This window comes from Nyctereutes procyonoides, unplaced genomic scaffold (assembly GCF_905146905.1).
Source record: "Nyctereutes procyonoides isolate TBG_1078 unplaced genomic scaffold, NYPRO_anot_genome, whole genome shotgun sequence".
Taxonomy (NCBI): Eukaryota; Metazoa; Chordata; class Mammalia; order Carnivora; family Canidae; genus Nyctereutes; species Nyctereutes procyonoides.
In genome coordinates this window covers 1,354,075-1,371,442 of record NW_026575051.1, presented here as the reverse complement: position 1 = coordinate 1,371,442, position 17,368 = coordinate 1,354,075, and the positions used below count along the sequence as shown (strand labels likewise).

Sequence of the window (17,368 nt, the reverse complement as noted above, 5' to 3'; positions counted from 1 at the left end):
ATTATTTTAAAATGAGACGACCAAATCTAAGGCTAATTTACACTTGGTCACCCAGCTGGGATTTACAGAGCTACACTGTGCATTTGCAACTCATTTTCGCTGTTTTGCACACCCCCAATATCATTCCTAACCTAAATAAAAGACTAGAGGACTCATAGCTTAGAAGGGACAAATTCAGGGCTCTGCACACTTTGAGAGCAAGAGAATAAGGAACAATGAACCTCTCTCATCACTGCCTTTATTTTTTAATTTAATTTAATTTTTTTATCCATTCATGAGAGGCACACAGAGAGAGGCAGAGACATAGGCAGAGGGAGAAGCAGGCTCCCTGCAAGGAGCCTGACAGGGGACCCGGTTCCAGGATCCCAGAATCACGACCTGAGCCAAAGGCAGCTACCCAACCACTGAGCCACCCAGGCATCCCATCACCACTGCCTTTATTTTTTTTTAAGATTTATTTATTTATTCATTCATTCATACGTACATACATACATAGAGAGAGAGAGAGAGAGAGAGAGATCGGCAGAGACACAGGGAGAAGCAGGCTCCACACGAGGAGCCCGACGCAGGACTGGATCCCAGGTCTCCAGGATCACACCCTGGGCCGCAGGCGGCACTAAACCGCTGCGCCACCGGGGCTGCCCCACCACTGCCTTTATTTATTTATTTATTTATTTTTTATTATTATTTTTTTTTTTTAATTTTTATTTATTTATGATAGTCACACAGAATGAGAGAGAGAGGCAGAGACATAGGCAGAGGGAGAAGCAGGCTCCATGCACCGGGAGCCTGACGTGGGATTCGATCCTGGGTCTCCAGGATCGCGCCCTGGGCCAAAGGCAGGCGCTAAACCGCTGCGCCACCCAGGGATCCCCCACCACTGCCTTTAAACACACTTCTCCCCAAAACCATTTTTGCAGCTCCTGTCCCTACCTTTCCCCTAAAAAAAGCACATCCACAAAAATGGGCAGCTGAAATTTTGTTTTCTAGCACAGATGTCACTTAGAACCAACAATGAAGTCCCAAATAAATGGCCAAAGCAATGCTACCTCACAGGGGTACTTCTCTTCAGAAGTACTCTCCCTCTAACCAGTGTGTGGAATTCAGACATTCCAAGAGGAGTCCACTATCCCGCCTCAGATAAAAATAGACTCATATTTTTAATGTTTTATTTTTCAAGTATACAAATTGGGGGAAAAAAACAACCAACCAACCAAAAAGGTCATTCCAGGACGACTGGTGTTTACATAGCAAAATTGGACAGAGGGCGGCAGTGTTTACTCATTTCACAGAGAAAAAAAAAGAACTTACAGTACCAACTTAATTTAAATGTAAAGAACTCTACTGAACTAGTAGTATACCACGCAAAAAATAAAATAACAAATACTATCAAGTTACAATAAAACTTTAGGATAAACTGAAATAGAAGAAACTTAAAGATAGAAAGAAACCTAGTGCAATAGCAAGGTCCTCAGATCACCTCTGACTTGGAAAGAAAACTCGAGCAAAAAAGGTAAGAGCTCTAATCCACCTCCTCGATGGTGGGGCCAGACCCAGAGCCCCCTTTGGGAGCCTGAGCCCCAAAGCCACCAGCCCCAGGACCGCCCGCTCCCTGGTACAGTCCGGTGATGATGGGGTTACACACCTGCTCCAGCTCCTTCCTCTTGTGCTCAAACTCGTCCTTCTCCGCCAAGGTGTTGGCGTCCAGCCAGGAAATCACCTCCTGGCACTTGTCCAGCACCTTCTTCTTGTCGGCCTCGCTGATCTTCCCCTTGAGACCCTCGTCCTCCACCGCACTCTTCATGTTGAAGGCGTAGGACTCCAGGGCGTTCTTGGCAGACACCCTGTCGCGCTGCACCTCGTCCTCGGCTTTGTACTTCTCGGCCTCCTGCACCATGCGCTCGATCTCCTCCTTGCTCAGGCGGCCCTTGTCGTTGGTGATGGTGATCTTGTTGGCCTTGCCCGTGCTCTTGTCCGTGGCCGTGACGTTCAGGATGCCGTTGGCGTCGATGTCGAAGGTCACCTCGATCTGGGGCACGCCCCGCGGCGCCGGGGGGATGCCGCTTAGCTCGAAGCGCCCCAGTAGGTTGTTGTCGCGCGTCATGGCCCTCTCACCCTCGTACACCTGGATCAGCACTCCGGGCTGGTTGTCCGAGTAGGTGGTGAAGATCTGCGTCTGCTTGGTGGGGATGGTGGAGTTGCGCTTGATCAGGGCGGTCATCACGCCCCCGGCCGTCTCCAGCCCCAGCGACAGGGGCGCCACGTCCAGCAGCAGCAGGTCCTGCACGTTCTCGGACTTGTCTCCCATCAGGATGGCTGCCTGCACGGCCGCCCCATAGGCCACCGCCTCGTCGGGATTGATGCTCTTGTTGAGATCGCGCCCGTTAAAGAAGTCCTGCAGCAGCTTCTGCACCTTGGGGATACGGGTGGAGCCCCCCACCAGCACCAGGTCGTGGATCTGGGCCTTGTCCAGCTTGGCGTCGCGCAGGGCCTTCTCCACGGGCTCCAGGGTGCTCCGGAACAGGTCGGAGCACAGCTCCTCGAACCGCGCCCTGGTGATGGACGTGTAGAAGTCGATGCCCTCGAACAGGGAGTCGATCTCCAGGCTGGCCTGGGTGCTGGACGACAAGGTCCTCTTGGCTCTCTCGCAGGCCGTGCGCAGCCGCCTCACGGCTCGCTTGTTCTGGCTGATGTCCTTCTTGTGCTTGCGCTTGAACTCCTCCACGAAGTGGTTCACCAGCCTGTTGTCGAAGTCCTCCCCGCCCAGGTGCGTGTCCCCGGCCGTGGCCTTCACCTCGAAGATGCCGTCGTCGATCGTCAGGATGGACACGTCGAAGGTGCCCCCGCCCAGGTCAAAGATGAGCACGTTGCGCTCCCCCTTGCCGGTCCTGTCCAGGCCGTAGGCGATGGCGGCGGCAGTGGGCTCGTTGATGATCCTCAGCACGTTGAGCCCCGCGATCACCCCCGCGTCCTTGGTGGCCTGGCGCTGCGAGTCGTTGAAGTAGGCCGGCACGGTGATCACCGCGTTGGTCACCGGGTAGCCCAGGTAGGCCTCGGCGATCTCCTTCATCTTGGTCAGCACCATGGACGAGATCTCCTCGGGGTAGAACGCCTTGGCCTCCCCCTTGTAGCTCACCTGCACCTTGGGCTTGTCCCCGTCGTTGACCACCTGGAAAGGCCAGTGCTTCATGTCCGACTGCACCACCGGGTCGCCAAACTTGCGGCCGATGAGCCGCTTCGCGTCGAACACGGTGTTCTGCGGGTTCAGCGCCACCTGGTTCTTGGCCGCATCCCCGATGAGCCGCTCGGTGTCGGTGAAGGCCACGTAGCTGGGGGTGGTGCGGTTGCCCTGGTCATTGGCAATGATCTCCACCTTGCCGTGCTGGAACACCCCCACGCAGGAGTAGGTGGTGCCCAGGTCGATGCCGATGGCCGCGCTCTTAGCCATGCCGGCGTCCCGCTTCCTTGCCCGCGCTCAGGCTCACGTTCAGGTTTTGGGAAGGCGGTCGGGCTCCGCGACGAGGAGCTCGGTCTCTTCGGCAGCTGCACACTTGACCGGATGCGATGCGGACGCAGCGGGTCTGCGAAAGGAAAGTTGCAGGGCCGGACGCCGCCGAAAAGGCCGCTGTGCCTCCGCAGCTTCGCTGGGTGCCAGCGGCGGGGCGGCTCCGCGCTTATAGCGCTGCCCAGCCCCGCCTCCTCGGCCCCCAGCCAATCACGGGGCTCTGCGGGGCGGCCGGTCGGGAAGATTCCAGCGGTTTCGGCTGGCGTCCCGCCTCCGGGCTCCCTGGGACCAATGGGCGTCCAGGACGCCGCCCTCCCAGAACTCTCCAGACTCTTCTGGGGTTCTCGGGAAGGGACGGGAATCCTGCGGGCCGGGGGGGTAGCGGTGGGATGGGTGGTTGTGGACTCCGCCCCCCTGCCTCTGCCCCCTGCCCCTCCCCCTCCCGGGCGACGGCGCTGCGGTGGGCAGAGCTTGAAACCGACCCGAGGGACTGACCCTGGGCTGTCATTGTAGGGCACGTGGGGTTCAAATGAGTCTGATGATTAAAGATAGGGTTGAAGGGCTACACGAGTCCGGGGTGGGCGGGGGTGCGCGGGGTACTCCACATACAGAAAGTTTCCGAGTGTCTCCAAGTGGGTGGGGTGTCTGCGGGTCACAGAGACTCGGATTGGGCTGTGGCACTGACGGACTGGGCCGGGTTTGGGCCCGCTGGTAGAGCGGTCGAAAGCCGTAAGCTGCCTGAGGATTGCCTTGGTTCTCAGCGGCGTTTTCCCTACCTTTGATTTAAAGCGGAAAATAAATGGAAATATATCGCAATATAGTTTTGATATCTTTAACCTACACAGATGGAATATTTGGGGATGGGGAATTTGAACTTTTAAAAGAAAAACAATCAGGTAAACAGGTGGTTATTAAACTGGAGAACGTCCCCCACGCCCCGGGATGAACGAACAGGGTCAAGGGCAGGGGAGGGGGGAAGGGCAGGGCTGGACCCGCTGAACCCCTTTGCCTCTGGCTGGACTCAGGCTGGAGGAAGAAAAACGTTTCCATAGGACTTCAGCTGTCTCTAAGGCCAGTGGGGCTTTCCCGTGTCCCTGTTGTCTTCGCAGCCTGTGGGTCTGGGCCACCCCTTGCCCTCTTTTTGGCCAGGTAATTACTGGTTACTACTCAGAGCCCAGAATTCGGTCTTCTGCACTCTCCCTGTCGCTAGTAGACTGTCCAGCCTTTTATTTTTATTTTTTTAAAGCAATTCTTTTTTTAAAAGATTTTTAAAAATTTATTCATAGAGAGAGAGGCAGAGACACAGGCAGAAGGAGAAGCGAGCTCCATGCAGGGAGCCCGACATGGGATTCGATCCCACATCTCCCTGATCACACCGCGGGTCCGCAGGCGGCGCTAAACCGCTGCGCCACTGGGGCTGCCCTGTCCAGCCTTTTTTAATGAAATGTAGAGGATGGGGAGCCAGCGAGGGAGAGGAGAGGATATTCAGTCCTCCTTAACAGCATTAGAAGCCACAGCTGTGATGGGGGAACAGAGGACTGGCTGAGGACAAAGCACAAGCCCAGGGCAGCGCATTGACAAGTCCTTGAAACAGGCAGAGGGACCTTCCTCTACGGACTCAACTGCCTCGATGTTCATACTTTGCTAAGGAGAAAAGGGAATCTTAGCCCGACCCCCAGGATCCTGTAAGTCTACTTTAACATGTAAAAATTCCTTTAGAAAGTTCCTTTATCTCTAAATCCCCAAGATACATGTTGGCAATCATCCCCCAAGCACATGGCCCACCCATACACATCTGAAGGGTCTCATGACTCAGGTTTTATTAGACGGTAATACGTGACCTTTTCCCAACAATAGCTGGCCCCCTCAAGTTCCTGGAAGCCTTGCTTCCAAATTCCTTAGAGGGTACACTATCCTCAAACCCCTCCCAACTCCCAGGTATATAATCAGCCACCCCTCACAGGCCAGGGCAGCAGCTCTTCCTGCCCACCTGTCTTGTTCCCCTCCTTTAATAGACGTCTTATTTTGCCCCCAAGACAGCTCAAGAATTCTTTCTTGGTCGTCAGCTCCGGACCTCATCCCACCAAACCTCACCTATGTTCCTAAACCTCATCAGCTGGTTGCAGGTAGCCCCTTTTATTTATTTTAAAAAATATTTTATTTACTCATGAAAGACAGAGAAAGGCAGAGACATAGGCAGAGGGAGAAGCCGGCTCCCTGTGGGGAGCCAGATGCGGGACTCCATCGCAGGACCCCAGGATCCAGACCTGAGCCAAAGGCAGACACTCAACCACTGAGCCACCCATGTGCCCCACAGGTGGTCCCTTTTATTTATTTATTTATTTATTTATTTATTTATTTATTTATTTATTTTTATTTAAAGATTTATTTTTATTTATTGATTATAGACATAGAGAGAGAGAGGCAAAGGGAGAAGCAGGCTCCATGCAGGGAGCCCAACGCGGGACTCGATCCTGGACCTCCAGGATCGCGCCCTGGGCCAAAGGCAGGCGCGAAACCGCTGGGCCACCCAGGGATCCCCTATTTATTTATTTTTAAATATTTCATTTATTTATTCATGAGAGACACACGAGAGAGGCAGAGACAGAAGCAGGCTCCACCTGCAGGAAGCCCGACGTGGGACTTGATCCTGGGTCTCCAGGATCAGGCGCTGGGCTGAAGGTGGCGCTAAACCGCTGAGCCACCAGAGCTGCCCAGGTGGTCCCTTTTAAAACAAAGTGGTGGGGAAAAAAAACAACAACAACAACAACAACAACAAAAAAACAAAGTGGTGGGGAATCCTGATGCTGGAAGGTGGGAGGGGTTGATCCTATTCAAGTTCTACTTACAGCTCTTTTAAAATTTGTCATGCATTTAATTCACCCACTTAGTTTCTTACCCTGGCTTCCAACTCCTTGCATGCTATCCTCCTTCCTGCTTTGAATACAAACACATTTGATCATTCATTTAGGCCTTTTTTTTAAGATTTATTTATTTATTTATTTATGATAGACACAGGGAGAGAGAGAGAGAGGCAGAGACACAGGCAGAGGGAGAAGCAGGCTCCATGCAGAGAGCCCGACGTGGGACTTGATCCCGGGACTCCAGGATCGCACCTTGGGCCAAAGGCAGGCGCTAAACCGCTGAGCCACTGAGGGATCCCCTAGGCCTATTTTTTTTTTTTTTTAAGATTTTATTTGTGTATTCATGAGAGACACAGAGAGAGAGAGGCAGAGACACAGGCAGAGGGAGAAGCAGGCTCCATGCAGGGAGCTTGATGTGGGACTCGATCCTGGGACTCCAGGATCACGCCTTGGGCTGAAGGCAGGCACTAAACCTCTGAGCCGCCCAGGGATCCCTTGGCTTTTTTTTTTTTTTTAATCCTTTGCGGGCATGGAAGAAGACCACTCGTTGGGTGCTTGATTATGAAAACATAAGGGACATTAAAACAATAGCACCCGGTTCACAACCCACCGAAAATAGACTTCATTGCTGTACACAAATAGTTGAGCACAGAGAACAAAGGGAGAAGACAGTTTTTGTGTGTTTGTTTTTATGAGAAAACAATTTTTGATGAAGGGAATCTTGCTTTTGAACATTTTGCTCAATTGGAATTGCATTCACAATCCCATGTGTGTTTGTGCAGGCAAGTGATAACTTTTTTTTTTTTTTTTACCCTCAGATGTAGCTCCCTAATGAGTCATCTCCTAATCTAGTCAAACTGGTCAAACTGAAGGAATTTTCCATTTCTTTTTTTTTTAATTTTTATTTATTTATGATAGTCACACAGAGAGAAAGAGAGAGAGGCAGCGACACAGGCAGAGGGAGAAGCAGGCTCCATGCACCGGGAGCCCGACGTGGGATTCGATCCTGGGTCTCCAGGATCGCGCCCCGGGCCAAAGGCAGACGCCAAACCGCTGTGCCACCCAGGGATCCCAGAATTTTCCATTTCTTTATGCAATCTCTGGAAACTCCCCAAGCTTCGGTCTTCACTCCCCAATGTATCAACACTTCTAGGGACCCTTAACCTCACCTCCTCCTTTTGGAAGCTTCCTTGTCATTAGCTGCTACTAGAGGCAGTTCTGGATTTACTCCTCTCTCCACATCTGAAATTTAAAATACTTCTTTATTGGCCGGAAGCAAAGGGTGTCACTGTACCCACTGCCTGGCAGGTAAACATGGTGATACAACCTCAAATCTTGCTGCTGTTGGTGTAGCAAAAAAAGATCCACTAGAAATGCTGTTTTCCATGAATCATCAGCTACGCCCTATAGTTGACTTACCTTTTGAGTTAAAATCTCTCTGTGGACTGGTCTGGAAACCCAAACATCTATATTCCTTACCCATTTCCTGACAAGAAGAGGGTCTCCTGAATTTTGTCTTTTACGCTGTATGCTTCCCAACGCAAAAACCCAGTCACGGGTTTAACTGGTTTCTAGGGTGACTGTAAGAACCCCAAGACATTTTCCAGAATTTTAACTTGACTAATTTTGTAATTAAGTTTTTATTGGGTTTGGCATTTGAAAGGATCAGGTCTCAAGTTGCCCAAGCTGGAGGGGTTGTCCGGTACTTATTTAAGGGTGGGGAATGGAAGAGGCAGAGCCTAGAACTTGGCAGTGCAGAAGTGAGGAGGAGGGGAGCTCATCACCCTGAAGCTGCTGGAGTTTTGGTGTTTTTTTTTTTTTTCCTTTTCTCCTTTTTCCTGCATTTTCTCAAACAGTACTGCTTTCTCCTCAGTTCTTTTCTTTGTTGTTGTTTTTAGATTATTTATTTGAAAGAGAAAGAGGGCGTGCAGGAGCAGGGGGGAGGGGCAGAGGGAGAAGCAGACTCCCCGCTGAGCAGGGGGCTGAGGCAGACCCCATCCCAAGACCCTGGGATCACGACCTGAGCGAAGGCAGCCGCTTAACTGAGCCACCCAGGCGCCCCTAGTTCTTTTAGTTGTACAGGATGGTATCATTCTAAGGTTAGAAAAAAGCAAAGGAGGTAACTCATAGGAAACCTAGAGCGAGGCATTTCTAACAAGTCAGTGGCAAATAACATAGTGGCTGGGGAGCACAGCAGATTTCCAGCAGCTTGGGAAAACCTGGGGAAGGATGCGTTTGGAACGGACTCTACTTCCTTAAGACAGTTTTTCTTTTTCCTCCGTGTCCTTCTTCACAGTGCAGTACTTGTAAGTGAACCAACACGTCTCTGTATCTGTGAAATAGAATTAACAATATCCATCTTGGGACAGCCCGGGTGGCTCAGCGGTTTAGCGCCGCCTGCAGCCCAGGGCGTGATCCTGGAGACTCGGGATCGAGCCCCGCGTCGGGCTCCCTGCCTGGAGCCTGCTTCTAGCTCTGCCTCTCTCGCTGTGACTCTCATGAATAAATAAAATCTATTTCCCTTTAAGATTTTATTTATGTATTCATGAGATACAGAGACACAGACAGAGGGAGAAGCAGGCTCCACGGAGGGAGCCGGACGTGGGACTCGATCCCGGGTCTCCAGGATCACGCCCTGGGCAGAAGGTGGCGCTAAACCGCTGAGCCACCCGGGCTGCTCCAAACCTTTTCATTTTCAAAGAGGAACACAAAGGATCGGAAGTTCAGTGGCTCAGTCCGGTCACCCAAACTGCTCACTCCAGGACCGGTGGTTGAACCGGCATGTCCCCGTACTCGCTGGTTTGGACCCCTCTCAGTGCTGGCACATGCATCCTATCCTTTCATTTTCGAAGAGAAGGAAGACAAACGGCCACAAAAGGGAGTGAAGTGACTGTCCGGGCTCTGTGCGCATTAGGGACACCAGGGGCTACGCGACCCACCGGAGCTCGCCTCCTGGCGGCACTCCGGACTCCTCGCCCTCGCCCGGCTCCTACCTTCCCACCCTTCCAGATCCCCCAGCCCCGCCTCTCCTCTTCGGTCAGAAGCAGGGGAGCCCTGTGACTCTGGCTGGGCTCAAACAGTTCACAGAATCTTCTGGAAAGTAAACATAGAGCCATGACTAAGCTTGAGTCCTGGGGCGGGGCTGGGGTGCTGGATAGTTGGTTGAAACGTGTCCTTACGAGTCAGTCCCCACCCCCAAGCCCGGAAAACTCCAGACAGTTCCCGACAGGAGTTAAAAAGGGCCGGGAGCGTCAGCCAGCGGGGTTCGGGCGGGGGCTGGGGGTGAGGCGGCGGGAGGCCCGGCGGGAGGCCCGGCGGGAGGCCCGGCGGGAGGCGCGCGGGCGGCCGCGGGACCCGGCCTCACGGGGCTGGCCGCAGAGGTGCCGGGCCTGCACGGCGTTTTCCGATTGTTTTCACGACGGGATGAAAAGAGGAGAAGGGCGAGATGGCCGCAGCGTCTCTCACACCAGCTAACCGGTGCCACGAAGCCCGGAAAAGTCTGGCAACCCCTACAGCGGAGCCGCAGGCACCGGGGCGCCGGCGCCGGAAGGGGAGGCCCCCGGAGCCCGAGGCGAGCGCGCGCCCGGCCTGGCGGGGCCGCGCGGCGCTGAGGTCCCTGCCGGCCTCGCTGCTCGCCGCCGCCGGCGGCTCCCGGTTCGCGTGGGGAGGCCGCGGGAGGTGCTTCTCGTCTTCTGGACTCCGTCTTCCCGCCGCCCTGAGGCTCCCGGGCCCCATCCCCCCTGCTTGACGCGGCCGGCGGGGCGGGGCGGGGCGGGGCGGCGCGGCCTCAGGCGGGGCGGCCTCAGGCGGGGCGCGGCCGGGGAGGGGCGGGGCTGGCGGCGTCGCTAGAGGAGACCCGCGGGCCGACGTACGTTTTCCGGTTAAAGGTGCAGCATCGTCATCGTTTCTCATCCTCACCTAGAATAACCCTGGCTCCTGTTTTAACCGAAAGCTGTGATCCCTGCCCACTTCTCTCATATAAATTCGTTGCTTTGGTTATCTTTGTCTTTCTTTTTAAAGATTTTATTTATTTATTCATGACAGAGAGAGAGGGAGAGGGAGAAGCAGGCTCCGTGCAGAGAGCCCACGTGGGAGTCCACGACCACGCCCTGGGCTGCAGAGGCGGCGCTGAACCGCTGGGCCACCGGGGCTGCCCGTTTTGGTTATCTTTTCATTTTGGATGACAATCCAGGTAAACGCCAGAAGTAACAGTATATATGTTCCTAATAAAGCGGTATCTTGGGTTCAAAGGGCATATAAAGCCAGGCGCGCTGACCTAGCCGCTGGCCTTCCGAGAGCTGCCATGGAGGGAGAAGTGGGATTGTGAAGGAATTAGGGAAAGTATTCTATTTAAAAAAATTATTCCCCTCCCCCCCCACGGTTACTTTCCCTCCGTGTACCTCCCCTATGGCCAGTTTATTTTCTTACTTGAAACAGCACTTTCTCCAGGATGGCACTGCATTCCTTTTAAATCTATAGTTTCATTTGCATGATTTCCTTGACCTTACAAAGTGATTTCGGTCCAAGGAGCGAGGAGATGCGGGCTATAAGGTCTTACATTGTTTTCTTAATAAAACACCCATTCAAGGGATCCCTGGGTGGCTCAGCGGCCTGGCGCCTGCCTTTGGCCCAGGGCGCAATCCTGGAGTCCCGGGATCGAGTCCCACGTCAGGTTCCCTGCATGGAGCCTGCTTCTCCTTCTGCCTGTGTCTCTGCCTCTCTCTCTCTCTCTCTCTCTCTCTCTGTCTATCATGAATAAATAATAAATAAAATCTTTTAAAAACAAAAACAAAAAAAACCACCCATTCAATAACTTGACTAATCTGGCCACAGGAACTTATTTTCTCCAGGCTTATTTTTGGAGATTTCTCTCAACTCTCTTATCAGAGGTGTTTGGTAGGTCCTTCCCAATCTCCACCGTTTTCTCTCCACCCTCCCTGTCCTCTACCACCTACTATTGGTAGTGGCTGCTGGCTTGAAGAGTCACTCTGTTATCTGCAAAGGACAGTCACAAACGTTCCTGCTGCTCTAAGGGAAATGAGGTCCTGTGGCAAATGCCGGGAAGACTGATTTACATCGTGGCAGGAGTCCTCACCCCTAGAGTTCAACTGTCTTGAAGGTTAAAGGTGCCTTTATAAGCTGGCCTGGAAGCATAAACATCTCTTGAATCTCCATTTCCATACTTCGGGACAAAGTATATATATATATATATATATATATATATGGCATTCCCCTAACACTGATTTTCTTCAGAAGCTACTATTTACTAAAAGATTTAGTGGGCTCTGAAGAACACCACATAAACTCAGAAAAATGCTTTTATGGAATGTTGACTGAGGCCATTTTATTTATCTATTTCTATATTTTACTTATTTGACAGAGTGAGAACACAAGCAGGGGGAGAGGCAGAGGGAGCAGCAGGCTCCCCGCAGAGCAGGAAGCCCAATGCATGGCTGGATCCCAGCACCCTGGGATCATGACCAGAGCTGTAGGCAGACACTTAACCCACTGAACCACCCAGGTGCCTCTAAGGGAGACCATTAAAAAAAAAAAAAGTGTTAAGTGAAATTCACATAACCTATAAACACCTTAAAGTGCAAAATTGAGGAGCATCGGGGTGGCTCAGTCTGAAGAGCATGTGACTTGATCTCAGAGTTGTGAGTTCGAGCCCCACATTGGATATAGAGATTAAAGACTAAAAAATTAAGAAATTTTAATTAAGACAATTGGGTAGAATTCACAATGATCTATCCAGTATATTCACAATGATCTGCAAACACCATCTCTATCCTGTTCCAAACAACTTTGTAACCTCCAGATGCAACTGATTTTTAAAGGGGTTCACTCCCCAAGCCTTGAGGATTACTGTAGGGGCTTTTCCAACAAGGGTTGTGAAGGGGATTATTTCTAGAATGCTAGCAGCTAGGATGTGATGTATCTCAAAGGGAAAGTACGGCATGGGAAGGAAGCCTGTAGTAGGTCTTCTCTCATTCTAAGTTGCCCCTGTTGTCAATCCTAGTGTTTATCTAAGTGTTTAGGATCCTATAAAGGCCAAGGGGTACTGACTGTGAAACCTAAGATAGAAACAACCCAGAGCTAGGCACATTAAAAAGCAAAAGCCTAGTTTACCTGGCACAGTCTGGCAGAAACTGAAAACCAGAGTTGGAACCCAGGATTAACCCCTTTGCTGAACTGGAATTTTTTTTTAACTACTTAGGTAATTTTATTTAAAAAATATTTTATTTATTCATGAGAGACACAGAGAGGGGTGGAAACATAGGCAGAGGGAGAAGCAGGTTCTCTGTGGGGAGCCTGATGCGGGACTGGATCCCAGGATCCCGGGATCATGACCTGAGCCAAAGGCAGACCCTCAACCACCAAGCCAACCAGGTGCTCCCACTTAAGTAATTTTAGTTAAGCCAGTAACATTTTTTTTCAGGCCAAATGGGAGCATGTATTTATTATATTTTTTAGGATTTTAAAAAATTGTATTGAAATTCAATTAACATATAATGTATTTTTCGTTTCAAAGGTAGAGGTCAGTGACCCTTCAGTCTTATATAATACCCAGTGCTCATTACTTCACATACCTTCCTTAATGTCCATCACCCAGTTAACCCGTTTCCCCCCCCCACAGCCTTGCCCTCCAGGGACCCTCAGGTTATTTCCTATGATTAAGAGTCTCTTATAGGGACGCCTGGATGGCTCAGCGGTTGAACATCTACCTTGGGCTCACGGCGTGATCCTGGCGTGATCCCAGGGTTCTGGGATGGAGTCCCACATCTGGCTCCCTGCAGGGAGCCTGCTTCTCCCTCTGCCTCTTTCTCTCTGATGAGTGAATAAATAAAATCTTTAAAAATATACTTAAAAGGGATCCCCGGGCGGCTCAGTGGTTTGGCGCCAGCCTGTGGCCCAGGGCGTGATCCTGGAGTCCCTGGATCGAGACCTGCGTCGGGCTCCCGGCATGTAGCTTGCTTCTCCCTCCTCCTGTGTCTCTGCCTCTCTCTCCATATATCTATCATAAAAATAAATTTAAAAATATATATATACTTAAAAATATAGATATATACACTTTAAAAAAGGAGTCTCAAAAAAAATAAAAAGGAGTCTCTTATAGTTTGTCTTCCTCTCTAATTTTGTCTTGTTTTTTTTTTCTCTCATCCCCTCTATGATCCTGTTTTATTAAATTCCACATATGAGGGAGTTAATATAACTGCCTTTCTCTGACTTATTTTGTTTAGCGTAATATTCTCTAGTTCCATCCACATCTTGCAGATGTAAACCAGTGACTTTTAAGTCTCCCGTGTTCACCTGGGCAAGTTAAACACTACCTAAACCTCCGAGTGGTGGAATAAAGATTCATAAACACAGAAAAGGCCTTAAAACAGCGCCTGGGACATAAAAGCACTGAAATATTGGGTCCTGGGGCACCAAACTAAATGACACCTCCTTGCAGATACTCACTGGATATTTAAAACATAAATAACTTTGGGAGAAATGTGACACTTCTCAGTAACCTCTCAGAAATGAGAACTATGGACTGTGGCATCAAGCCAGACTCTTTCATTTTAATATGTGAGAACTAGAGGTCAGAGTGGCCAGTACGTAACTGGGGAAGCCAAGGCTCACAGTTCCTCACTACTAATTTAGGACTCACCTGTTTTTTTTGTTTTGTTTTGTTTTTAAGATTTTATTTGTTAAAGAGAGACACACAGGCAGAAGAGAGGAGGCGGCTCCATGCAGGAAGCTGGATGTAGGACTTGACCCCTAGGACTCCAGGATCACACCCTGGGCAGAAAAGGCAGGCACTCAACAGTTGAGCCACTCAGGTGTCCTTCACCTGTTCTTTCATGTTGAAACCATTATGGCTTTGACACATCAAGTGAACTTACAGGAAAGGGCAGCCAGGAGCTTCCACCTCTGCCTCTCCCTTTTGCCAGCTTGTCCAGGAACATCCCTCATACACCCTTTCCCAGACACCCTTAAGAAGGGTCAACACCCCCTCCCCACCAAACTTGAGAACACTAGGTCAGTAGCTCTTAAATTTTTCTACACCCACAAACCCAACCCACTCAAAATAAGCTGTTTTTTAAAAATCTCTCAAGAATACCATTTGCTAAAAGAAAGGGATCACAATGGACTTTACTTCTCCAGATCCCTGGCCATTATCTAAGATACAAAGTACACCATTCAATTTTAAACCAAAGAGAACCTATGCAGACTCTTCTAATCTCAAAATAAAACACAGAATCAGGCAAGACAAATTATTGCGTTTATTTACTCTGCAAAAATCAGTTATAACAAAGGCCCAGGTTCAACGTCAATACTACAAAAAAGAAAAGACAAAAAATGGCAGTATAAATTCTTCCTACATTTGGACTCTAAAAAAAAAAAAAAGGAACTTCATAACTTCACCAAAAGACAGTTGAAACTTTGCAAACAACTTGCAAAGTTGAGACTGATGAAACACAGACATATAAGGCAATGTTACAATCCTTAATCCTAACCGTTTCTGACACAAACAGGAACAATCTGAGGAAGAAGTCCTAATCCACCTCCTCGATGGTGGGGCCAGACCCAGAGCCCCCTTTGGGAGCCTGAGCCCCAAAGCCACCAGCCCCAGGACCGCCCGCTCCCTGGTACAGTCCGGTGATGATGGGGTTACACACCTGCTCCAGCTCCTTCCTCTTGTGCTCAAACTCGTCCTTCTCCGCCAAGGTGTTGGCGTCCAGCCAGGAAATCACCTCCTGGCACTTGTCCAGCACCTTCTTCTTGTCGGCCTCGCTGATCTTCCCCTTGAGACCCTCGTCCTCCACCGCACTCTTCATGTTGAAGGCGTAGGACTCCAGGGCGTTCTTGGCAGACACCCTGTCGCGCTGCACCTCGTCCTCGGCTTTGTACTTCTCGGCCTCCTGCACCATGCGCTCGATCTCCTCCTTGCTCAGGCGGCCCTTGTCGTTGGTGATGGTGATCTTGTTGGCCTTGCCCGTGCTCTTGTCCGTGGCCGTGACGTTCAGGATGCCGTTGGCGTCGATGTCGAAGGTCACCTCGATCTGGGGCACGCCCCGCGGCGCCGGGGGGATGCCGCTTAGCTCGAAGCGCCCCAGTAGGTTGTTGTCGCGCGTCATGGCCCTCTCACCCTCGTACACCTGGATCAGCACTCCGGGCTGGTTGTCCGAGTAGGTGGTGAAGATCTGCGTCTGCTTGGTGGGGATGGTGGAGTTGCGCTTGATCAGGGCGGTCATCACGCCCCCGGCCGTCTCCAGCCCCAGCGACAGGGGCGCCACGTCCAGCAGCAGCAGGTCCTGCACGTTCTCGGACTTGTCTCCCATCAGGATGGCTGCCTGCACGGCCGCCCCATAGGCCACCGCCTCGTCGGGATTGATGCTCTTGTTGAGATCGCGCCCGTTAAAGAAGTCCTGCAGCAGCTTCTGCACCTTGGGGATACGGGTGGAGCCCCCCACCAGCACCAGGTCGTGGATCTGGGCCTTGTCCAGCTTGGCGTCGCGCAGGGCCTTCTCCACGGGCTCCAGGGTGCTCCGGAACAGGTCGGAGCACAGCTCCTCGAACCGCGCCCTGGTGATGGACGTGTAGAAGTCGATGCCCTCGAACAGGGAGTCGATCTCCAGGCTGGCCTGGGTGCTGGACGACAAGGTCCTCTTGGCTCTCTCGCAGGCCGTGCGCAGCCGCCTCACGGCTCGCTTGTTCTGGCTGATGTCCTTCTTGTGCTTGCGCTTGAACTCCTCCACGAAGTGGTTCACCAGCCTGTTGTCGAAGTCCTCCCCGCCCAGGTGCGTGTCCCCGGCCGTGGCCTTCACCTCGAAGATGCCGTCGTCGATCGTCAGGATGGACACGTCGAAGGTGCCCCCGCCCAGGTCAAAGATGAGCACGTTGCGCTCCCCCTTGCCGGTCCTGTCCAGGCCGTAGGCGATGGCGGCGGCAGTGGGCTCGTTGATGATCCTCAGCACGTTGAGCCCCGCGATCACCCCCGCGTCCTTGGTGGCCTGGCGCTGCGAGTCGTTGAAGTAGGCCGGCACGGTGATCACCGCGTTGGTCACCGGGTAGCCCAGGTAGGCCTCGGCGATCTCCTTCATCTTGGTCAGCACCATGGACGAGATCTCCTCGGGGTAGAACGCCTTGGCCTCCCCCTTGTAGCTCACCTGCACCTTGGGCTTGTCCCCGTCGTTGACCACCTGGAAAGGCCAGTGCTTCATGTCCGACTGCACCACCGGGTCGCCAAACTTGCGGCCGATGAGCCGCTTCGCGTCGAACACGGTGTTCTGCGGGTTCAGCGCCACCTGGTTCTTGGCCGCATCCCCGATGAGCCGCTCGGTGTCGGTGAAGGCCACGTAGCTGGGGGTGGTGCGGTTGCCCTGGTCATTGGCAATGATCTCCACCTTGCCGTGCTGGAACACCCCCACGCAGGAGTAGGTGGTGCCCAGGTCGATGCCGATGGCCGCGCTCTTAGCCATGCCGGCGTCCCGCTTCCTTGCCCGCGCTCAGGCTCACGTTCAGGTTTCGGGAAGGCGGTCGGGCTCCGCGACGAGGAGCTCGGTCTCTTCGGCAGCTGCACACTTGACCGGATGCGATGCTGCGGACGCAGCGGGTCTGCGAAAGGAAAGTTGCTGGGCCGGACGCCGCCGAAAAGGCCGCTGTGCCTCCGCAGCTTCGCTGGGTGTCAGCGGCGGGGCTGCTCCGCGCTTATAGCGCTGCCCAGCCCCGCCTCCTCGGCCCCCAGCCAATCACGGGGCTCTGCGGGGCGGCCGGTCGGGAAGATTCCAGCGGTTTCGGCTGGCGTCCCGCCTCCGGGCTCCCTGGGACCAATGGGCGTCCAGGACACCGCCCTCCCAGAACTCTCCAGACTCTTCTAGGGCTCGCTGGAGTTGGCAAGGCTGGGGGAGGGTGGGTCGCGGCCAGGAGGTGGGAGGCGCTGGCAGGGCTGGAGGCAGGGTGGGGGCGGTAGTGTTGACGCCGCTCCCCCAGACGCGTTACAATGAGG

At 52.5% G+C, this 17,368-nt stretch overlaps 2 protein-coding genes across 2 annotated transcripts; both read right to left on the bottom strand.

The window, feature by feature from the left end:
* Positions 1 to 1,152: 1,152 nt before the first annotated feature.
* On the bottom strand, positions 1,153 to 3,652 carry LOC129512788 (heat shock 70 kDa protein 1). The gene has a single exon (XM_055330332.1). The coding sequence runs from the start codon at positions 3,446 to 3,448 to the stop codon at positions 1,523 to 1,525; it is 1,926 nt and encodes a 641-aa protein (XP_055186307.1). The 5' UTR covers positions 3,449 to 3,652; the 3' UTR covers positions 1,153 to 1,522.
* A 10,967-nt stretch (positions 3,653 to 14,619) lies between these two features.
* On the bottom strand, positions 14,620 to 17,050 carry LOC129512480 (heat shock 70 kDa protein 1). The gene has a single exon (XM_055329732.1). The coding sequence runs from the start codon at positions 16,839 to 16,841 to the stop codon at positions 14,916 to 14,918; it is 1,926 nt and encodes a 641-aa protein (XP_055185707.1). The 5' UTR covers positions 16,842 to 17,050; the 3' UTR covers positions 14,620 to 14,915.
* Positions 17,051 to 17,368: the final 318 nt, after the last annotated feature.